Consider the following 23,713-nt stretch of genomic DNA (forward strand, 5'->3'; position numbering starts at 1 on the left):
GTGTTATAATGAATGATTGGACCACACAGCGCCCCCTAGAGAACTTACGTACATTTACCACCAGCTGTAGCAACCGTTGCCATTCTAACTAGTTTCACTTTCAGAAGTGGAGGCAGGAAGGAGCGAGCCGCAGAAGAAGAACTCACTCAGTTTGTTTACATCAGCAGGAGATGACAGAACAGAGGCTGTGCTGACAGAATGGCTCAAACTTTCACTCTTTGACGTAGTATGATTTATAACATCAACTGGCCGGGAGCCATGGGCGCATTAGCTTGTCTTTCTGTGGTAAGCTGGTTGTGGCTTTGCCCGCTGGTGTCCAGCGAACAGGTGGCATTTGTGGAGGTGTTTTTGGAAGAACATCAGCATGTTTTACAGGGTGAGGTGGTCCAGGGGAGTCTGGAGAACGACCCCATGGAAAACCACAACAAAAAGAAACATGACCTCAAAGGAGACCTCGTATTAGTAAGTGATCAATGCATGCAAACAGGTAATTGATATGACAAGTTACAGTAGTTTCACTGGTGTTAATGTCTGTTTTTTTTTTTTTTTGCTCTGGCTGTGAAATAGAACATGCATTATTTACTATATTTGCATTTAAACGTGTTACACATCGTGTACTGTGTCAGCAACGTTAAACAATATACACTAGCAGGAGTAGATGAGTAATGATGCTAAAAATGCAATAAATTACATTTTCATTCAAAATTATATTGTTTTTGCTGTGCTTTGGATCAAATAAATGCAGGCTTGGTGAGCAAAGGAGACTTTAAAAAAAAACATTACAAATCTTACTGTTTAAAAACTTTTGACTGGTAGTGTAATGACATATAATAAATATTATAAAAAATATTACAAATATTGGTAATGTAGCATTCACTTATGTGATTACAATAATTGAGAAAATTCTGTAAATTTTATAAAACTATAAAAAAAGTTTATAGTTTTCTAATTTTCTAAATTTCTAGTGTAAAAAATAATTTCACTGTTTTGAATATCTTGATCTGGCTGTAAAATAAAACCTGTTGAATATATCTGCATTTTAACAAATGTCTTTGTATATTGTCTGTGCTAGTCAAAAAAATAATATATATTCATGGATATATAATATATATAAATATTGACATTAAATTATTATATTAAATATTACATATAAATATGGCATTAATTTATATAAATAAATTAATTGACAAAATAGAAACATAGTTGATTTTATTTAGCTAAACTGCTAAAATTATATAAATCTATATTTTTATTTATTGCTTTTTTTTGCACTGTGTCATTACAGTGGTGCATTAAATATAATAATACATACATTTAAACCTACAGATAACATATGCCATTAACTAATATGTTGCCATCATATCCCTAAAACATTAAATAATATAGACTTTAAAATGACTAGCAGAAGGAGTAAATCTCATAATATGACATTTTATTAATATTATATTAATATTACAATTAATATAATAAAATGTATGAACTATTTTGAGTTTTTATAAAAGCAAAATTTGAGAAAATTATATAAAATTAAAGAACATTCTAGTGATGTTTTCTATTTTTGATGAAAGTATTCACCTTTTTCTTCCCGTAAGGTTGGGCGCGGCCATTCGTAAATTTTAGCTGTACAACACAGCTCGTTTTGCTGCTTGATATTGCAAGATATTGTAAAATGGTGTGTCTTACCATATTATTTTAATGTATTTGTATCTTAATTACGAGCACGCTGGTTTGTAGTGCAAACAGTTTTACTGTTTACTGCTTGTTGTTATTCTTCCCCGTATTTCAGTGTTACTTCTGTGTTAACGAAAAATATAAAGGTTGTATAAAGGATATATTCATATAATATAAAGGATAAAGGTTGATATTTTAAATACTAATATAAATTAAAGCTTGTCCAATGTTTTAACCATCAGTGTCATACTTCTTTATCTCTGCAGATAAAAGATGAAGCTCTTAAAACCAACAGCGAAAGCAGTGATGAAAAGGATCCGAATCCTTGGATTGGAGTAGTACCTGTCCAGATGGAGGAAGGCACAGTTTCCAGTAACAGCAACCAGGAGTCGTTTGCTGCCTCCGTGGTCAATAAGGTATTCAAAATGATAACTTATACATAATGTCTATGTAGTATTGATCAAACTGACATATTTTTCCCCTGTAGATGAAGCGTGCTCTTGTTTTGGGTGCATCTGCTTTGATCATACTGGCTTTAAACCAGAATACGGTCAGAGAGGTGAGAGCTTTGCTGTTCTGTCCAATGAACTGGTTATTAGATAAGTATAAGAAGTACAAGTATAATCAAGAAAAAAAAAACTATTCTTCCACTATAGATGGATCTCTCTCAGGTCCTCTCGAAGCCAATCATTATCATTCAAACATCAGAAAATGTTACTAAGCTCATTGGAGCACTCCTCAGGTATTCCACAGTTATTAAAATGATCAGTTTTCTTCTAATTAAAGAATATACTGAATTTAGGAATGTGTCTTTTTCTACTTTTATTCAATCAGGGGCCTTCATGCAACAGCAAAAATCACTTACAAGTCTTTTCTACAGGACAGTCTGGTAAGATTTTACTGATAATGCATTCCTGTGTAGCATAGTTTCACGCTTGTCATGATTCATTAGTGTAGGAGTGTAATATTTCTAAATGTTGTGTCAAAGGGGGCCACCTTGACCCTGTGGTCCAGCTGTGGCCGTTCAAGAGGAGGGTTGTATGGGGAATGGCAAGGGGTCATCTGCACCGGGGAGACCAACTCTCAGGTCCAGGTATGAGCTTTATGAAGATATGTGACATAATACAGGGTTACTGTCATAGCCTTACAGCTCAAAATATGTCAGCACTGTGGTGGAATTAGGGCTCTATGAAATCTGTTTTGTGTTTTCACAAATTCGGTTTTATTTTTTTCCAAATTAGTTTTTTCTGGAATTTTCTGAATTCCATTTTTTTTTTTTTAATTTTTTTTTTTTTTTCTAGACTCGGTTTTAATGGTTAAATAGAATTTTCTTAATCATATAACGCATATATAATTATTTGAGATCATGAAACTTATACAATTTAACAGCAATTTATTAAAAGTTTACATTTTCAAGGTCCTGTGAAATAAGTTTTTATTTCTTTCTTTTCTTAAATTTATTTATTTATTTATTTTATTTTTTTTCAAAAATCAAATTCTGTGTTTTCCATTAATTTTCTGGGTTGCATTTTAATGGTCTCATTACATTTTAATAATCAAAAGCATCTCTAAATAATATATTTTACTAAAAAAAACCTTTTTTTTTTTCAGAAATACTTTTTTTTTTCTACTTTTTTTTTTTTTGTGACATTTTGTGACATTTTTTCCAGAATTTTTCTTCTTTTTAATTTCCTTTTTGTTCATCTGTCCAGAAATATCTCCAGCAGCTCTGGAACACTGTCGTTCTGGTGGCCCTGGTTCTCTCCACAGGGGTCATAGTTCATGCACGCTGGCAGTACCAGGACAACCAGTTTAATGATGATTTAGAGGTGAACACTGTTTTTGTGACAGAAACTTTTCAAAAGTTTGTGACACTAATGTGACTAAATTGAACAAAGAAGCAATGTTAATGGGAGACTGGAAAGAAATCCCATCATAAACATACTAAATTGATCAAAAGTGGCATTAATGACATTTATAATATTGCAAAAATTGCTAACACTTCATTATATGGACCAGTTCTGACTATTAACTAGTTACTTGCCTATTATTAACATATTGGCTGTTTATTAGTACTTACAAAGCACATATTTTGCATGACTACGTCCCCCTTGTCACCCAAGATGTTCATGTCTTTCTTTCTTCAGTCATAAAGAAATTATGTTTTTTGAGGAAAACTTTCTGCATTTTTCTTCATATAATGGACTGGTATGGTGCCCTGATTTTGAACTTTCAAAATGCAGTTTAAATGCGGCTTCAAACGATCCCAAATGTGGCTGTAAACATAGCGTAACAATTGGTTATTTTAATAAAAATAATTCAGTTTATATACTTTTTAATGCAACTAATAAGCAGCAAAATTGGAAGTGATTGAGACAAAAGTCAGTTAATGGTTTGTTAATAGTGAGAATTTTACCTTAAATAAAATAAACAAGAAAAATATCTGTTCATCAAAGGACCCTGAAAAAAATCCAATCACTGTTTCCACAAAAATATTACAGCAGCACAACTGTTTTCACATTGAAAATAACAAAGAAATGTTTCTTGAGCACCAAATTAGCATATTAGAATGATTTCTGAAGGATCATGTGACATTGAAAATGTCTATACTGCTATCACATGAATAAATTACACTTATATAATATATTAAAACTGAAATAGTTGTTTTAAATTGCAATAATATTTCAGACTATTACTGTTTTTACTGAATTTTTTTATCAAATAAAAGCATAAGAGACGTGCTTATTGACCTCAAATTTTGAGTTGGTAGTCTATACACTATACATTATAATATAATATAATTTAGTTTATAATATAACTTAAATTAAAAATAAACTATTTGTCTTACAGTCTGATCTAAAGCAAGACATTTTAAAGAGATTATCAGCACTGAAGACGAGGATATACCGGCAACCCAAAGTGAGATGTGACCCAACACAAACTCAGCCGGTGGAGACGGACAGTTGTGCAGTTTGTCTGGAGCAATACAACAACAACCAGGTGACAGATCCTCTGCATATTCTTATGCTTTTGCTCTTTAGAGTTATTATTCTTACATAAGGAGAGACCGTTTAATCACTGCTCTTTTTGGGTGTGTTTTAGTGTTTGAGGGTGTTACCATGCCTCCATGAATTTCACAGAGATTGTGTGGATCCCTGGCTACTCCTCCAGCAGACCTGTCCTCTCTGCAAACGTAGCGTGCTTGGTGAGAAAAACAGAAATATACTCATCTGTATTTTTGCTCCGTGCAGAGTCAATCATAAGTTGCCAAACTTAAACTGAACTCTTCCTGCTCTTGTTCTGTTCCTCCCAGGTAATTTTTATTGAGCTGGACCAGGATGGATTTGTGGACTAGGAATTTGTGGAATTGGATGGACTCTTCTGATTCAGACATTTCATGGCAACTAAACCACTCTTCTGTACTGTAAGGTCAGAATACCTCTGTGTGATCTTTGACCTCACCAAAGACTATAAAACTTGAGTTGTTTCAAGAGACCCCAAGAGTCAGGACTAGTTCCTGATCTTTGGTCAAATCACTTGAGAAGTTTCTTGAAGGTAGGTCCTTGTACATGGGATCAGTTCTTTTGCGCACAGTACTTCAGTTACATTGGTTGAACCTGCTTAGAAATTCAGATACATGGATATGCACAGCAAAAAAGAAGTAATATTTCAGATCTCTTCAAATTAAGGAGGAATCATACGCCCTCAAGTCTCAAATTTTTGTTTGAACAAGAGTTGTCATAAAGTTGGGATATAATCCTACAAGAAAAAATAACAACTAGTATTCAAACACTGCATTTTTCTCTAATACGAGACCAGGGGTTGTGCCCAACCTAGCCCTGTTCCTCCCTTTTTCACCAAAAAAAAGATGCCTGGAGTTGGTTGTAAACTTGAAGGTGTTTTCTTGAAATCTTTTGAGAACATATAAAATGTTTCTGGACCATTCAGCAGAAACATTATCATTATGTTTGTTCACATGAAATGCATAAAAAAAAAAAGTAGTAGTACCATTGTTCAATAGCTAAACCTCCATCTCCAGGACTGTAAATCAGTCCTGTAACTATAAACTACCCAGTAAAGTCAAAGATATATGTGAGTATCAGTATTCCATACAAAGAGCTGCAAGGATGCCCTATGCATTCTTGTTGCACAGAGAGCAACTTTTACTGTTACTGACGCTTTTAAATATAAATTGCAGGGAGTACATTTACATGCGTTTTAGAAGTTCAGTTTCTTTTTAAATTAGTTTCGAATTGTCGTAAAATATCATGTAAATGCTTTATTCTGAAATCGTGCCAGGCGGGTTTTTGCATAGCTAGACTAATGAACCCACACTACCGTTGAAAAGTTTGGGGTCGGTTTAATAAGAAATTAATACTTTTATTCAACAAAGATGCAGTATATTGATCAAAAACAGTAAAAACATTTGTATTTCATGTAAATACTGGTTTTTAAACTTAATATTCGTAAATTAATTCTCAGAAAATGTATCACAGTTTGCATAATTTAAGCAGCACAGCTGTTTTCTAAATTAATTTCTGGAAGACCAGGCAACACTGAACACTGGAGTAATGTAGAACCCTATGATTTCCGTAATGTGGAAAATGCAGGAATTGTGAAATCCAAGCATAAAAATGGAATTTATTGTGTAACGCGGAATGTCACGGAATTTGCTGAATTTCACATGAATAAATCAAACGTAGGTCAGTACACTTGATTAAAACACGATATGGACTAGTGCCTGTGAATATTAAGCCGCAAAAATACTATTTAAATATGAATCCAGCATGTTCTGCACATCTCTGTGTGAATGAATGGCGCAGATGCATGGATTTCTATGGAGACCGGAACACAAAAGCACATAAGCAGAAGTTAGAATCCTTCATGGCGCCACTCATCGGTTACTCAGGAAATGGATATACAAAAAGAAACTTAAAGATCTTCGCAGCAACCTGTCAAAATAAGTTTGGTTTAACTTTAAGAAATTGTAACAAATATATTACTTAATTTAGGCCTAATGATAGTTATTAAATTATTATTAAAACATTAATTTTTATGGAATATTTACCAGAAAAATGCAAATAAATGTATTTTCAAAATTTCTGTTAATCAGAAAAAAATGTAATGAAACCATTAAAATGCAATCCAGAAAATTAGTGAAAAAAACTGAATATGGCAAAAATAAAACTGAGAAGAAAAAACATATTCCATATGACTCTGTGCTGTTAAATTGTGTACATTTCATAATTTCAATTAATTAGACATGCTTTTTGATGAATATTAATTTCATTTAACCATTAAAACAGTCTAGAAAAAATTAAAGGGAAAAACAGAATCAAGAAAAATTAAAATGGAAAAAAATGAATTTGGGAAAAAATAAAACGGATTCCATAGGTTTCTAGTAATGGCTGCTGAAAATTCATCTTAGCCATTACTGACTTTACATGAAAAAAAATATTTTAAAATATGTTAAAACAGATGTTGTTTTTAAATACTGAAATATGTTATGAGACCTATTTCAAAAATAAAAATTTAAGAGTGAAAAAGCATTTGACATACCCCCAAAAGATTTGTTCCCCTTTTAAATGTTCAATTCCGCATTGTTTTATGGTTACTAGAACGGATAGAAGGCGGCTGTAGTTCATCTATGCAAAAACCTGCTGTAGCTTGATTATAGCGGTGCATGTAATTGTACTTAATGACAGAATATAGAAATATGGAATCTCAAGGCAGCCAATCAGAGGATCTCATTAAATTAATTAATAGTCTATGCTTATGCCAAATTGGAATTTTTCCTGATCCCAGCTGTCATGCTTCAGTCATAATACACAAGCTGTCTTGACTCCATGCTATCTCAGGAGGGCATCTGCCGGACAACCATTATGTCAAATCACATTAAACATTCGCACAAAGAGGAACAATGTAGAGACACAGTCTTAAGAACAGTATTTATTCATGTTTTATCTTCCTGTGGGTTGTTTTATTTCAGAAGCATTCTTAAATATGCTTTTTATTACAAAATGCTTTAAATTGATCTAGTAGATAGAAACATGTTGCTCCACATGGCAAGAGAACATTGCCTGTTCAAAGTCTGTATATGAGAAAAAAGACATCTCTTTCTTCTAGAGTGACGAATGCTTACAGCCTTTGGCACAATATGACTTGCATTGAAACAAGACTCAACCTCAAATAGGGAGGCATCTCAAAAGACTGCTCTGGGGTCAAGTCTTAATCGCTTTCCTAACCTTTAGAGAACTGGAACAGGTCTTATTTTTGCTTCGATAGTTTAATGTACCACATCTTTAGTAGAATTCATTATCAAATTTATTTTAGATGCTACATTCTCAAACCTGATGTTCCTTTATTTATTTATTGAATTTTACTTAACAGTGCAATAACTGTTTGTACCTCTTCTCTGTTCAATAAACATGTGTTACAGGGCAAAAGACAACGACTCCTTTGCCTTACAACACTCTGTTTGCTTGTCATACATTATGTTGACTATCACTAGCAAAAAGAACATTTAAAAAAATATGATATGATCTTGATCCCTTATAGACACACATCCCTGTGCATTTCACCAAGCACTTCAAACATCAAACTTCAGAAAATAAACTCATTAAGAACTCTTTTTCAATCTGAAAGAATAACAGGTCTATGCAATAGACCAGAGTGTCATCTCGATGCATATCGATCTTATATAAGTGGAGAGCTACATTTGACTTCAGGTGCTATGCTTTTAGCTCTCCAAGAATGTGCAGTGTGCTGTTGTTAATGTAAAAGTCTTAGGAAGGGATCATGCCCTTGTTCCTCTTTCTGTCAGCCATCGTTCTACGATTGTGATTAGCTCCTCTGCTTTTATTCGCTTCTTTTCTGCGCCGGTCCAAAACGGTCTCCTGCGTCTGGCCCCGTCCCTTTGGCCCACCTGCCACATTACTTGATGGCGGCGGTCGGTAACTATTAGGAAAAACCAAGTAATAAAAAAAAAAATGTATGACTGACAGATCCATGTTTTTAGGTTAGCTAGATAATAGCCAGTGCACATGTGCAGTATAACTATATTTCAGTCATGGTGTTCTCAAATTTACCCTTTCCTGCTTTGCATAGCAGCTCTCCTGGCCTCGGCTCTCTCTCTGAGGACTGCTGGGTCCTGGATGAACTGATCCTTCTTCACTGCCTCATTCTGATTAAAACAACACAAGAAAAGACCATTGTAATCAAAGCCTAATTTCTATTAACAGGGAAGGGAAGAAAAGTAAAAAAGTCAGATACTGAAAGCACCATGTGCTCTGTAACAAAAAAACAAAAGACCTGCATAAGGGACCAAAATTAAAGGAGAAGTCCATTTCCAGAACAACAAATTACAGATAATGTACTCACCCCCTTGTCATGCAAGATGTTCATGTCTTTCTTTCTTCAGTTGTAAAGAAATAGTTTTTTGAGGAAAACATTTCAGCATTTTGCTCCATATAATGGACTGGTATGGTGCCCCGAACTTCCAAAAAGCAGTTTAAATGCAGCTTCCAACGATCCCAAATGCAGTTGTAAACAATCCCAGCCAAAAAAGAAGGGTCTTATCTAGTAAAACGATCGGTTATTTTCATAAAAATAATACAATTTATATACTTTTTAATGTCAAACGCTCATCTTGTCTTACTTTCCCTGAACTCTGTGTATTCTGGCTCAAGACAGTTAGGGTATGTCAAAAAACTCAGATCATATTTTCTCCCTCAACTTCAAAATCGTCCTATATCGCTGTTTTACCTTTTTTGTTAAGGGTGTTTGATCTTCTTTGCATGTTCACTTTGCAAAGACGGGGTCAGAATTTCTGCAGCGATGTAGGATGATTTTGAAATGATTTTTGAAGCTGAGGGAGAAAATATGATCAGAGTTTTTCAACGTACCCTAACTGTCTTGAGGCAGGATACACAGAGTTCAGGCAGAGCAAGACAAGACGAGCGTTTGAGATTAAAAAGTATTTAAACTGTATTTTTTTAATAAAAAAAAATAACTGATCGTTTCGCTAGATTAGACCCTTCTTCTTCAACTAGGACCGTTTATAACTGCATTTGGGATCGCTTGAAGCTGCATTTAGACTGCATTTTGGAAGTTCAAACTCGGGGCACCATATCAGTCCATTATATGGAGAAAAATCCTGAAATGTTTTACTCAAAAAACACAATTTCTTTACAACTGAAGAAAGAAAGACATGAACATCTTGGATGACAAGGGGGGGTGAGTACATTATCTGTAAATTGTTGTTCTGGAAGTGGACTTCTCCTTTAATTTAAAGGGGTGATGAACTGAGAAACCAAAATTGCCTTGATCGTTTGACATATTAGAGGTCACTGTACTATTAAAAACATCCTGTAAATTTCAAAACTCAAAACTTTGTTGTTAGTCTAAAAACAGCTTATAGTGAAGCCAGTCTGCCAAAACGACATCTTTAGGAATATTCCTATGTATGATGTATTAGTTAGATTAAGTGCCACCTCCTCAGAAGAAGATCGACATTGCTGCTTGTTTAGCCCTGCTTGTTTAGCCCCACCCACCAATTTACCAGAGAGGCGAATGCGCAGGGCTACGCAGAAACCAAATGATAAAGATGGCACTAAAAAACAACAGGAAGCTGTGCAGTGCCAATTTGTGGATTTTTAATAAAGTTCCAGACCGCATCAGTAAGAACTCGGTCCTTTGTTTGCTTAATTTTACAGCGGATTCATTTACATTTGCAACGCTCATTCCCTAATCTCAGGGAACCAAGGTTATGTCAGTAACCGGAGTGACAGAATTCGAAACAGGATTTTCAAAAAGACTGAAACTAAATGATGATGCTGTGCCACCTATATTGGATCTGACAGTGATGTCGCAACAAAAGTGTGAGTAACTGTGTTCATTACGTGGTCACTATTGCTTTGTCTCTTATAGATCGTTTGATATGTACGGAGTTATTTGTGTTTTAAACCTAAACCTAAACCTAACACAGGACTGTCCATCTATGAGAAATGAATGTACGGTGTCAACCAATCATAGCAGTGGCGTTTTCAGTCTAGAATCCACCACACCTATTCAAACAGAGCATTCTGCTGAGGGGGGCTAAAAACAGGAGAGTAAATAGAGAACAGTAAAAAATTAAGAGGCAAAAACAGCAATTCAAAAAAAAAAAAAGATTCATTCAAACCTTGTCCTCTTCCTCCTCATCCTCGTCTTCATTATCCTCCCGAGCCTGTCTGCCTGTTCTGAGAACTTGTGGGGTAGTAAATGGCCTAAATGGAAAATATTAAAATGTTAACTTAAGTCTATATATCAATATGACTGCAATAACAATCATTATTATTACTATAAAAATACTGATATTTATGACCGTAATCTTCATTTTCAAACGTTAATAGATTAGTTCACTCCAGAATTAAAATTTTCTGATAATTTAATCACCCCAATGTCATCAAAGATGTTCATGGCTTTCTTTCTTCAGTCGAAAAGAAATTAAGGTTTTTTGAGGAAAACATTCCAGGATTTTTTTTTCATATAGTGGACTTTAATGGTGGCCAACGGGTTGAAGGTCCACATTGCAGTTTCAATGCAACCTCAAAGGGCTCTACATGATCCCAGCCAAGGAATAAGGGTCTTATCTAGGTAAACGATCGGTCATTTTCTTAAAAAAAAAAATATATATATATACTTTATAACCACAAATGTTTATCTTGCACTAGCTCTGCATGGCGTAGTCATGTTGTACCGACCCAGTGTTTACAATGTGGAAGCTTATGTATGTTGAATGACACATATTTATGTCTTTGTATCAGTTTATTGTTTAAAATGGTCTATTTGTGTGCGTATCCTGGATGTTTTTTTCTTCTAGTGCAAGATGAGCATTTGTGGTTAAAATATATACACATTTGTATTCTTTTTAGAAAATGGCTGATCGTTTCGCTAGATAAGGCCCTTATTCCTCGGCTGGGATCGTTTAGAGCTCTTTGAAGCTGCACTGAAACTGCAATTTGGACCTTCAACATGTTGGCCACCATTGATGTCCATTATATGGAGAAAAATCCTGAAATGTTTTCCTCAAAAACCTTAGTTTCTTTGCGACTGAAGACAGAAAGACATAAACATCTTGGATGACATGGGGGTGAGTAAATGACCAGGAAATTTTTAATTTTTACACGATCAAGATTTTACTTTGAGTGAAAACCGATTGTAAGAGACAGTCTTTGAAAACATATACTGATCAGCCCCATTAGAGGAGGATGCAAGTCTATGTACATCGGTCACGGCTCGTACTGTACCTGCGGTTCAATAGTTCATCCTCTTCGTCCAGATCATTGGCTCCTATTTGGTTGGTATCATACGTGTCGTCATATTCATCATCATAATCCTCCATGGCGAAAGCATTACTACCGTCTCCAGAGGGGTCATTTGTTATGGGAATCTCATCCACCACTGTCTGGTAGGCTTGATATCTCGCTCTCTGCTCTTCTATGTGCTGCTTGTCATTGAGCGTGGCACGCACACTCTCCCCCTGTCTGAAATAGACAGAGATATTCATTTCAAGCTGACACAAACCATCTTTTACAGCTTGAGCTGAATATTTCATAAGCCCACTTTCATGCGGTTTTCTAATGTCAGCTTACGCTGTACTTAAAATAGTCAAAGACTATTTTTTTTTGACCAAGTAGATTCACATAAATATTTAGCAGCTTGTTTGACTAATCAGACTAAAATTAGAATAATGTACAGGAGGACAGGAAAGGGCAATGCTTTTTAAGTGGAAAAGGTTGAAACTAAATTTTAACTGATGATCACAAAACTCACCTCCGGCCTTTCCAAATGCGACTCATGTCTAGTCGGTCACGGTTGAACACGTCAAACTCGTCATCGTCAAACACGTTTGATCTGGTGCTCAAAACTGAGGGAAGCTCCTCCTTTACAGGCCTACAGAAAAGATTACAGAGACAGTAAGCAACAATGAAGTGGACCTGAAATGAACCATAAATTTTATTATACAAGACACATCACCTGGCCATTGTCCTGTCCAGTTTGTCAATAGAAGGAGACAGATTATCTTCGAGGATGTTGTTAATGACAAGTTCAGAATTGTAGCCATACTCCTCCAAACATGCCAGTATGAATCCCTCTCCCAGGTCCGGAAGCAGGTCTCGGATATGGGACAGCAGAGATTCCAGTTCTCCAGAGCTCACTGTGCACACTTCCCCCTATAGGCCCAAAAAAAGAAGGCGATTAAAAACAAAGTTGAAGTCAAAAGTTTACATACACCTTGCAGAATCTGCAAAATGTTAATTTGACTAAATTAAGGATCATACAAAATGCTTGTTATTTTTTATTTAGTACTGACCTGAATAAGATTTTTCACATAAAAGACATTTACATTATAGTCCAAAAGGGAAATAGTTGAACTTATAAAAAAGACCCCATTCCAAAGTTTACATACACTTGATTATGCTGTCACTGATGCTCCAGAAGGAAACAAGGCATTCCGGGGGGTGTAAACTTTTGAACAGAATGAAGATGTGTACATTTTTCTTATTTTGCCTAAATATCATATTGTTTTCATTTAGTACTGCCCTTCAGAAGCTACAGAAGATACTCACATGTTTCCCAGAAGACAAAGTAAGTTAAATATACCCTGATCTTCAAATTCAAAAGTTTTTCACCCCTTGCTCTTAACACATCGTGTTTCCGTCTGAAGCATCAGTGAGTGTTTGAACCTTCTGTAATAGTTGCATATGAGTCCCTCAGTTGTCCTCAGTGTGAAAAGATGGATCTCAAATCATACAGTCATTGTTGGTAAGAGTTCAAATACACATAAATGCTGAAAAACCAAAGAATTTGTGGAACCTGAAGGATTTTTCTGAAGAACAGCAGGCAGTTTACCTGTTCAGGACAAACAAGGGACTCACGTACACCTTTCACAAATTTTATTAAGAATCAAGTGTATGTAAATTTTCGAACTTTTATAAAAGCTTTTTGTCATTTTTATAAATTCAGCTATTATTTTCTCTTGTGGACTATATGTAAACATCTTTTATGTGAAATATCTTATTCAGGTCAGTACTAAACAAAAAATAACATTGCATTTTGTATGATCCCTCTTATTTTGGTAAAATGATTAACATTTTGCAGATTCTGTAAACTTTTGACTTCAACCGTAATTTTAACACTGTTGCAGATATTTTTAGCTGCTGATGAACTTACGTTGTCACCCTTACGGGGAATATCAGTCATAGCTTCTGCTCCTCTCAACTCCTCTCTGTCTTCCAACACTCCTGCTCCTTCCTTCTGGGAAGCTGCTAAATCTCTGCCAGCCTTGCCCATGGCTCCTGCACTGTGATTGGCTGATGAGGGGAAGCTTTTCTTTTTCCCCACAAACTCCCAAGCAGAGTCTACACCCTGCAACAGGTAAGTCGTCCTGGTGTCATCTCTGAGTGGACGGATCAAGGAGAATAGCAGAAAATCATAGAAAATTTTAGAAAAGAGGCATTTCTCTTTGTAAAAAGGCAAGATTTTTAAAGGCAAGACAGGCAGAATGTGCTTTGTGGTTCTCTACTTGTACACTGTTAATGCTGCAATAACTCCACTGACATTATATGTTCTGCTGCCAGTGCTTCATGGCATGGCAGTTTAATGAAATGAACTTTGTACATCCATGGTAGGTATCAGATATTGTTTTTTGAGGAAATGAGCACCAGTATCAGTGCACCACTAATTATGAAGCATGTAGGAAAACAACTGAAATTAGGACAGGTTTTTCCTGGAATCACTAAGGTCATCTTTAGTAAAATCCTGAAATATTGCAGAATGCTTTCCCCTTTAGTCCTTTCAAAATCAGGTAAAGGATACAAATGAGGGAAGGCCTGCTGAAGGAGACTAATATCATCCGCTACAGGGAACTGTTCATCATAATCTGCCAGAAATCTGGGAGATAAAGAGAGAAACAGTGCAATGAGAATGCAGTTTAGTCGCTGGCTGTGATGGATTACATTACAACCAAGACCTTGCTGAGAAATGTTCTGCATAATTTACCTTTTCTCTTGAAGGAAAACTGTGAAGTTCTGTAGAAGATCTTCTACATAGGATACCATGTTTTCAGTGCTGTGAAAATGATTGAAACATTAAGGATATCTGGTACTGATTCCTCTTTGCTTATATAATGTGGTTTAAAAGCATGTCTTTTTTCCTCACCCCTCCAGTATGGGTTGTAAACACGTGTGTTGGAGCAGCAGGTGAGCAATCTCCACCATTTTCTTTCTTGAATGAGATATCCGTCTCCACATGTCCTCCTGTAAACTGAGAGTTTTCTGATTGCTTCTAGTTTAACCAAACTGTAACAATTAAATTCATGAAACAGTATGTTTGTAAAAGAACACATAAATCAAGGTTGCCATTCAAACCTTTTATCAAAATTTCTCTTCTTCACTGCTTTCTCCAGGTCTGGAACTGCCATCTCATAGAATGATGATAATCTGCATTGAGAGATGCTTCAGTCATTATTTTTGTGTCTGTAAAATCAGGTATGAAATTCTGCCCTTGAGGACACTGTAAACGTATGTATCACCTGTTAAGAAAGTTGTGTTCTTTAAAGGTAGAACAAGCCTCAGGAAAGATGTCCAGGAAAGAATGGATAGTAGTGCAAGTATCACACAAGTACAAAACCAAGTCTGCAAGCTCCTACGAGACATAATACATATATAAACATAAGCATAATTAATTTGTGAATTAAAAGTAGAGTCAGTATGTGTCTCTGTATTTGTAAAAAGGGTTAAGAAAGATTTGTTATGGTTACCTCCTCTGGCATGGTCATGGCAGTTAGGCATTTGTTTGCATTCAGTTTAAGGGGTTGACTGGTTCCTGTGTCCTCTGACTGAATTCCACACTTCTGTAATATCGTATCAAACACCTAGAATGTACACACACATATTTTCAGGAAGTTCAGCAGGATTTGACAAATCAAAGCATTTAGAAATGTCCCATGATTACATGTAACTACCTGGATGATAGAAGGTATAGTCTCATTTAGGTCTCCATAATAACTGGGCTGTTGAGTAAAAATGTTCTCTGGAAGAAGAGAAAAGTATGACATTTTAGTTTTAAATATGGAAACATTGAAACCAGTATGAGTGATTAAAGAATCAGATGAGTTCATAAGGTATTCATGTATTTTTTGCAAATTCTATCTATATGTACTATATTACAGTATACTATTCTATCAGATGTACCGATCATTTTATGTAGCAGTTGGGAATTTCCTTTTCCAAAGAGCACACAGAGATCCAGAATTTTGGGAATGTCAAATAGGTAGTTGTTGTAAATAATCTCTGCAAACACTGCAGGGGTAATGAAGTTCTCCTATGGAGAAAAAAACAAAAACAAATTTAAATTCCACTGAAAGCCAAATATACTGCAATCATATTAATTTAATATTATTTTATACAAAACCAACAGCAAAACATTTACACTATTGATCAAAAGTTTGGGGTTAGTAATACTTTCTTTCAGAAACAATTAATGCTTTTATTCTGCAAGGATTTATTAAATTGATCAAAAGTGACAGTCAAGATTTTTATAATGTTACAGAAGACTTATATTTGAAATAAAGGCTGTTTTTTTAACATTTTATTCATCAAAAAAAAATCTCCCTTTCCACAAAAATATTAAGCAGAACAACTGTTTTCAACACTGCTAACAGTAAATGTTACTTAAAGGAGAAGTTCACTTCCAGAACAAAAATTTACAGATAATTTACTCACCCCCTTGTCATCCAAGATGTTCATGGCTTTTTTTCTTCAGTCGTAAAGAAATTATGTTTTTTGATGAAAACCTTTTAGGATTTCTCTCAATATAGTGGACTTCTATGGTGCCCCCAAGTTTGAACTTCCAAAATGCAGTTTAACTGTGGCTTCAAAGGGCTCTAAAGGAAGAAGGGTCTTATCTAGCGAAACAGTCAGATATTTTCTATAAAAAAAAAAAAATACAATTTATATACTTTTTAACCTCAAATGTTCATCTTGTCTAGCTCTGTGTGAACTCCGGTTCATGACAGTTAGGGTAGGACGAAAAACTCCCATCTCATTTTCTTCTCCAACTCTTACATAACTGTTTTACCTTTTTTGTAAAGGGGGTTTGAACTTCTTTGCACTTTCACTTTGTAAACACTGGGTCGGTACTTCTGCAGCGACGTAGGATGATTTTGAAGTTGGAGGAGAAAACGAGACGGGAGTTTTTCGATATACCCTAACTGTCTTGAACCGGAATACACAGAGTTCACGCAGAGCTAGACAAGACAAGCGTTTGAGGTTAAAAGTATATAAATTGTCTTTTTTTTTTTTGCATTTAAACTGCATTTTGGAAGTTCAAACTCGGGGGCACCATAGAAGTCTCCATAGACGATATGGTGAGAAATCCTGAAGTGTTTTCCTCAAAAAACATAATTTCTTTACAACTGAAGAAAGAAAGACAGGAACATCTTGGACGACAAGGGTTTTTGTTCTGGAAGTGAACTTTAAGCACTAAGTCAGCATATTAGAATGATTTCTGAATCATCATTTGACACTGAAGACTGGCGTAATGGCTGCTGAAAATTCAGCTTTGACATCACAGCAATAAATTATATATTTATATACTAAACATTTATTTTGAGTCTTGGTGAGTATAGGAGACTTCCTTTTAAAACATTAAAACATCTTACTGACCCCAAACTCTTGAACAGTAATTATAAATTAGTTCTATAAATCTTAAATGCATAATATAGTTACACAATATAATTTATGTAATAAAGAGTTCGTTCAGGAGTTTATGTTTACCTTAGACTCTTTGTGCGTAGCCATTCTGAGGAAGACCATGAACACAGAGCGGTGAATGTTCCTCTGCATGTCGGCCACAGCTGGAGTGCATGAGAGACCAGACGGGTCCAAACTACGTGGAGCGTGTCTCAAATAAGAGTCCAAACACCTCTGCAATGACTCATCAAATACCACCTAAATGGAGAAAGAATAAAAAAGAAACACTATGATAACTGCCTGGCTGCATGCCATATGTAAGGGTCCAAAACCAACATTATTATTTTGCTGTACAGTATCTTCATTACTAACAGATTTTTTTTTCTTCGTCAAGAGAAGTATAACTTTATCTTACTCAAATCTCCATAAACAATTTTTGTATTACAGAGAGTCGAACCTGACACCAGAACTTGTCATGAGGTAAAGCCAGCAGCCACTCCAGATCCTCTGAGATGAACTGAGCATTCTCCAGAAACTCCTCCACCAGCACAGGTGTGCCATCTTCAGGTGGGGCTTTATAGGTTAAGAAACATCTCTCTTCTTTACGGTCAGGGTGCTGATGGGAGACATTAAGGAGGCATCATCATTCACATAGTTTATATAAGTACTAGACTATAGTGATGGTTCAGGTCTACTCTAGTAAATTATGCAGGAAAAAGACATAAAGTAAAATATTCACTTACCAGTGCTGGTAGGGAGCGTTCTTTGCCTTGTGGTCCAAAGGGCTCAATCACATGCAGTTCATCTAAAGGCACTTTTGCACACGCCATTTCACCTGCCCAGGCAGTAACAGACTTGCCCTAAGAAAATTCGCCAATGAAAATCCTCCTAAAAAGACATATTTAATCATTTAACGTGTCTGCATTGTGGGTAAATCAGAGTTATTCTGGTTTATGCTTAGTCACAGATCCTAAACATCCAGCCTAAGTATTTTGAGTTGTTATTATTTTGATTGACAGATTGACTGTCTGTAGAGGGCCTCACTGACAGGCTAATGTGTCAGAAATCCACAAGCTGTGAAAAGGTTGACAACACCATGAACATATTCTGTCATGGTGGAGACTGTCTATACAACACTTACATTTTATTTGAGCTTTTCTCTATTTGATTTTAGGCTCGTTACATGTTCTGCTGTCTAACTATAACATACTGTCTGACTGACTCGATGTGTACAGTATTAGCGACCTGGCTAATGCTGGCCGTCTCAATGAGCTCAGCATCTGTATTAAAGACAACACGACAAACAACAGCAGTTGTTATGACCTGCAAATGATTTTAGTAAAAGACAGACATAAATAAAAACAGCACAATTGTGTTGACTGTTAGTGACAATGCGCCAGAGAACCACAATTAAGTAGAAACTAAGGAAAAAAGTTAGCTTTCCTGCGTTTAAATAACAAATTACATTGTTCATCTTAACAACACAGAATAAAAATAACGTTTATTAAAAGCAAAGTGATAAAAATGTCACCTCTTCACTGAATCTTTCAACAGATGTTTAACAGCTCCTGCTCAAGGCATCACATCTATCTTCGTGGATATCCGGTTTACACGCACTGACGTCATTTCAAAATAAAAGTCGTTAGTTCTTCAATCGCTGTTGACCGGCGTTCAACCACTGAATAAGGTATTTAAGCACTACAGAACTTACATTGTCATTATATTTTTATTAGTTCATTTCTAAATCTATAACTAATCTGCTAAGTAATGTTTGATGTACACTACTTCTGTTCACCAAGTCTGCATTTATTTGATCCAAGTACAGCAAAAACAGTAAAAGATTCTTAAATATTTTTACTGTTTAAAATAACTGTTTTCTATATGAATACATTTGAAAATCTAATTTATTCTTGTAATTTCAAAGCTGAATGTTTAGCATCATTACTCCAGTCACATGATCCTTCAGAAATTATTCTAATGTTCTAATTTGCTGCTCAAAAAAAAAACATTTATTATTATTATTATTATTATTAGATTTATAGATAGAATATATTTTTTTCAGTTTTTTTTTGATGAATAGAAAGTTCGAAAGAACAGCATTTATCTGAAATATAAATCTTTTGTAACATTATTAATGTCTTTATCATCACTTTTTTAAAGCATTCTTGTTAAATAATATATATATATATATATATATATATATATATATATACTGACTCCAGGCTTTTGAATGATATACAGTATAATGTTACATGTATAATGTTAGCTTTTTATTTCCGAATTTTAAATATTGATAATAATAATAATGTTTCTTGAACAGCAAATCAGCATATTAGAATGATTTCTGTAGGATCATGTGACACTGAAAACTGTAGTAATGATGCTGAATATTTAGCTTTGATCACAGGAATAAATTACATTTTAGAAAGTATTAAAATAGAATACAGTTATTTTAAATAGTAAAATTATTTCAAATAAATCCAGGCTTGGTGAGCTAAAGAGACTTTAAAAAAAAAAAAAAAAAAAAAAAACAAAACATCAAAAACAAAAAAAATCTTACTGTTCAAAAACTTTTAACTGGTAGTGTAGAAATATTAGTTCATATTCTTAAAGAAAGTTGTTACAGTCTTGCCAAGGAAATCACAGAAGCAAATTCACTGTAGGCCTACCTACTATATAAATCAGAATAACTGATGTGTGAAATGAAGTTGAATCTTTGCTTGTCAGTGAAGTCAGTTTCCCCCCTAATTTACCTATTAATAACTTACAATATAGAGCTGACTGGGTCTTTCTCTTATCTTCCCTTCTGTCTTAATTTTTGTTTCAATTTAGTTATTTCTTATTAGCATGAAAGAGCACTGTATATTTACAATGCCAAACAGGCAGCTAAACTTCAGACAATGCGTAACCTACATTTGTATAGTTGAATGATGAAGGAAAAACATTGCTTGCTGCTGGAGTACTTTTCGTTAGAATCAGAATGGCACTGCGACCAAAAGATAAGTGTTGTCATTAGTTTTTACTTTTTAATACCCTTCATATCAACCCCAACCCTAAAAGAGATTTTAGACATATTTTAAATAATATGTTTTGTTATAGGCAAGTGAACTGAGGTAACTGTGGTCAAGGTTTCCAAAGTCTGCTGCATATAATTCCTGTTTTCATTAATTAATGCGAACATTGTGTGTTACGTAACAAGTTACGTAATATTATTACTTTTTCCAAGTAACTAGTAAAGTAACGTATTACTTTTTAATTTCTAAGAAAATATCTGAGTTACTTTTTTTAAATAAGTAACGCCAGTTACTTTTCCCCCATTTATTGATTAAAAGCTCTCCTGTCCCCAAGTTGAGAGAAATCAGGAGTAAGATGCATTAATTCATCTCACTCACAAAAAACAGATTCAGTATTCCTCAAAATGAATAAGAACAGTGAAATTCAACTCAGAATATGACGCAAACCTGGAATAATTCTAATGTTAAATAATACAAATATCCTTTATGCATTTAATCCCATTTTATCAACCGGTGTCTTTGCTGCCGACATTTGAGGATCCAATTCAACCATACTAACACGCAAAAATTACTCAAGATAATCTAACATTTGTTTCCTATTGTTTATTGCTGAAGAGTTGATATTTTTCTTCTGCGGTCTACTGTACAGGTGTGAATGTACTTTTCTCAAAGCCTGAGGCTTTTGCTGTAAAAAAGGCTTTTACATTTGCCAAAAATATAACTTTTTATATTAAAAACAAACAAGCAAGCCCTAGAAAGCCTAGAAGATTTAGAAAGTAATGCAAAAGTAAAGTAATGCATTACTTTCCATAAAAAGTAACTAACGTAATTAGTTACTTTTTTGGGGAGTAACTCAATATTGTAATGCATTACTTTTAAAAGTAACTTTCCCCAGCACTGTTGTCCAATGTATTGGCTGCACAATAATTAAGTAACTGCATAAGTTTATTAGTCTATGTACAATATTATTGCGTGAATAAGCTTGACAGTACAAATTCCTTTAGTTACATTCATTTATTTATTTTCATTAGTTATATTTCAGTTCATAATATAATATGAACGTTATTGTTTTGTAGGTTTATTGGCAGAAATATGAAGTAAAATCATTGAATAAAAAAAATTTACTAGAAAAAGATAAAATAACGATTAAATTATGTCAAGAAGATTATTATTAAAGCCACACATGCAAAAAAAAAATGTTTATAAGAAATCAAGGCAATATGATAGTGGTAAAAGGGGTAATTTCTCAAATCTACCACCAGAGGTCACACGATACCCAAAGGTCATCACAAACCTACAAACGCACTGAAAGTTAAGTTTTGCAGTGGGCAGCGCTCTGCAAACTCACTCTTCCAAATCCAGTGAATGTGTTCTGGTATTTGTTTAATATGATTTTACAGGTCTTTATATATTCTATAGGCTTCATTCATGATTTCCCTTTGAGTAAGAAGATGCGTGTGTGTGCGTGTGTGAGCCAGCTCCTCCCCGTGTGTGATTTCTCCATCCTAGCAAAAGCCCAAGTCTCTCTACGCCGCTTGCAAACCTCAAGACACGACAAGGCCCCTCTGATGGAGCGAGCGTGTGTCGCCTCCTCTATTTGCGTAGCGGAGGCTCCACCTTTCAAGCATTGCAGTGACCTCAGCAGTGGGCTGAATTGAGCTGGGTGGGATTTTCAGGCTCGTATTCCCGATCGCGTATTCAAGGATCAAGATTTAACGGTGTATGTGACGGAGCGAATAAGCGTTTAGCCGGTTCGCGCTGAACGGTGCAGGATTTGTGTTCGGGTTTGCGTGCATCTAACGACAGGGATCAAATAAACGAGGAATGTGGGATTTACAGAATGCCCAACAGCGTTGGAAAAAGATTTAAACCCACCAAATACATCCCGGTGTCCACTGCCGCCACTCTTCTGGTGGGATCCACTACTTTATTCTTCGTTTTCACGTAAGTTAGCGGCGATTTCATTCACAGGCTATTTCGTGAAACACTGAGAGGTGATTGCAAGCTGTTCACTGGAATAAGTTTTATGACAGTTAAATGGCCACAAGGCCTGTGGTTTGACTAAACGCCTTGAGCTATTTCTCGAATTTCTTCATGTGAACATTTAGACAGTTGATGTGCATTTATAAGTGTGCATTTTTAGAATTAGAATTATCATCTTAAAATGATATTGCTCAGTTCTATTGAGACTTCACATTCTTCTTATAATCCTTGTGCTTGTGCGATTTTTAAATGTAATAGGTTTTGGCATTCACATGATTCACAGAAAGATACTGCATGCATATGATTTTGTAGATATTGCTTAAATGCACAAGGCTTCAGTGCATGCGTGCATTGATCTTTGCTTCAAAAGCTTCTCCTACTATTAAAGGCTAAAGTCATTATTAAGGATCACTATGAAGTAAGTGTATTGATGGCCAGGAAGTTGCTTTAAGGTTGAGGCATTCATCAAACACTGAGTGTGATAGAGCAGATTGTGGCAGGCTTTGATTTACTCTAACAGTTGTTTGAAGAATCAACATTGGGCACAATGTTTTGGATCACTTGTGTTTTAGCTATTCTCTTTCAGATTACAGTCCAGATTTGATCATCTTGCAGGCATAAACCCGCTTTCTTTTGGTGTGTTTTGCATAAAGAGCATCTTGCAGATTGGGTTGTCATGTTTTTCCAAGGTTTTTTTTTTTTTTTGTTCCAGCTAGTTCATTTCAAATAGTATGACAAAACGATTGTTTAAAATGACAAATATTCAATATGTAAGTAAATTCGCCATGGGTTCCATTGAGATTTCCCCATATGTTTTTGTAATGTTATTTTTCTCTTTATGAGTAAAATGAAATCTGCCGTAAATATAAATTGACAATATTTGAAACATTTTCTCCTCTACAGTATAATGACAGTGGTGGTCAGAATTATTGGAACACTAGTATTTTCACCAGATAAAAGTGGTTTAAAGTCATTTATTTTTGTCTTTTGCTGTAGTGTGTCAGTAGGAAATATCAGTTTACATTTCCAAACATTCATTTTGCCATTAATTATAATAATCCAGTGAGATTTTTCTTTGCACAAGAAGTCTGACAACAGCCAGTGCTTCACACAGAGATCTGATCTCATCATCATCCAATCTGTCTCTGGGATAACATTAGGAAACAACAAACTGAGACAGACTAAATCCAGAAGAACTGTGGCAACATCTCCAAGATGCTTCAAGAAACCTACCTGCAAAGCTACAGTACTTTTAAAAGTTTTAGGCACTTGTGTAAAAATGCTGTAAAATGAGGATGCTGTCAAAAA

The 23,713-nt window shown here is 34.9% G+C and overlaps 3 protein-coding genes and 1 long non-coding RNA gene across 5 annotated transcripts in view; 3 read left to right on the top strand and 1 right to left on the bottom strand.

Annotated features, from left to right (window-relative positions):
- Positions 1 to 107: 107 nt before the first annotated feature.
- On the top strand, positions 108 to 6,876 carry rnf215 (ring finger protein 215). 2 transcript variants are annotated; one of them, XM_051109133.1, is made up of 11 exons: positions 108 to 285; positions 376 to 462; positions 1,938 to 2,087; positions 2,159 to 2,230; positions 2,328 to 2,413; positions 2,506 to 2,560; positions 2,660 to 2,764; positions 3,384 to 3,500; positions 4,522 to 4,671; positions 4,774 to 4,876; positions 4,985 to 6,876. In XM_051109133.1, the coding sequence occupies exons 1-11, from the start codon at positions 229 to 231 to the stop codon at positions 4,996 to 4,998; spliced, it is 996 nt and encodes a 331-aa protein (XP_050965090.1). In that variant the 5' UTR covers positions 108 to 228; the 3' UTR covers positions 4,999 to 6,876. The 2 variants fall into 2 exon arrangements, with proteins under 2 accessions (XP_050965090.1, XP_050965089.1); XM_051109132.1 differs by having other exon boundaries at positions 108 to 462.
- Positions 6,877 to 8,082: 1,206 nt separating this feature from the next.
- ascc2 (activating signal cointegrator 1 complex subunit 2) lies at positions 8,083 to 19,028 on the bottom strand. Its single transcript, XM_051109131.1, has 19 exons — positions 18,940 to 19,028; positions 18,152 to 18,296; positions 17,866 to 18,024; positions 17,493 to 17,666; positions 15,909 to 16,038; positions 15,680 to 15,747; positions 15,476 to 15,589; positions 15,248 to 15,360; positions 15,084 to 15,155; positions 14,875 to 14,979; positions 14,716 to 14,784; positions 14,533 to 14,607; positions 13,888 to 14,113; positions 12,691 to 12,887; positions 12,487 to 12,606; positions 11,961 to 12,197; positions 10,853 to 10,937; positions 8,760 to 8,854; positions 8,083 to 8,628 (listed from the first exon to the last, which is right to left on the bottom strand). The coding sequence occupies exons 2-19, from the start codon at positions 18,236 to 18,238 to the stop codon at positions 8,457 to 8,459; spliced, it is 2,298 nt and encodes a 765-aa protein (XP_050965088.1). The 5' UTR covers positions 18,239 to 18,296; positions 18,940 to 19,028; the 3' UTR covers positions 8,083 to 8,456.
- LOC127164948 (uncharacterized) lies at positions 17,593 to 19,061 on the top strand. Its single transcript, XR_007827724.1, has 3 exons — positions 17,593 to 17,725; positions 17,856 to 17,975; positions 18,963 to 19,061. It is a non-coding gene; the product is annotated as an uncharacterized LOC127164948 (long non-coding RNA).
- Positions 19,062 to 21,944: 2,883 nt separating this feature from the next.
- zdhhc8b (zinc finger DHHC-type palmitoyltransferase 8b) overlaps positions 21,945 to 23,713 on the top strand; it is a 78,799-nt gene continuing 77,030 nt past the window's right edge. The window contains exon 1 of the mRNA XM_051109129.1: positions 21,945 to 22,366. Coding sequence (XP_050965086.1) covers positions 22,263 to 22,366 — 104 coding nt within the window. The 5' untranslated portion in view covers positions 21,945 to 22,262. The remainder of the gene's footprint in view (positions 22,367 to 23,713) is intronic.

Source organism: Labeo rohita, chromosome 5, assembly GCF_022985175.1.
Source record: "Labeo rohita strain BAU-BD-2019 chromosome 5, IGBB_LRoh.1.0, whole genome shotgun sequence".
NCBI lineage: Eukaryota > Metazoa > Chordata > Actinopteri > Cypriniformes > Cyprinidae > Labeo > Labeo rohita.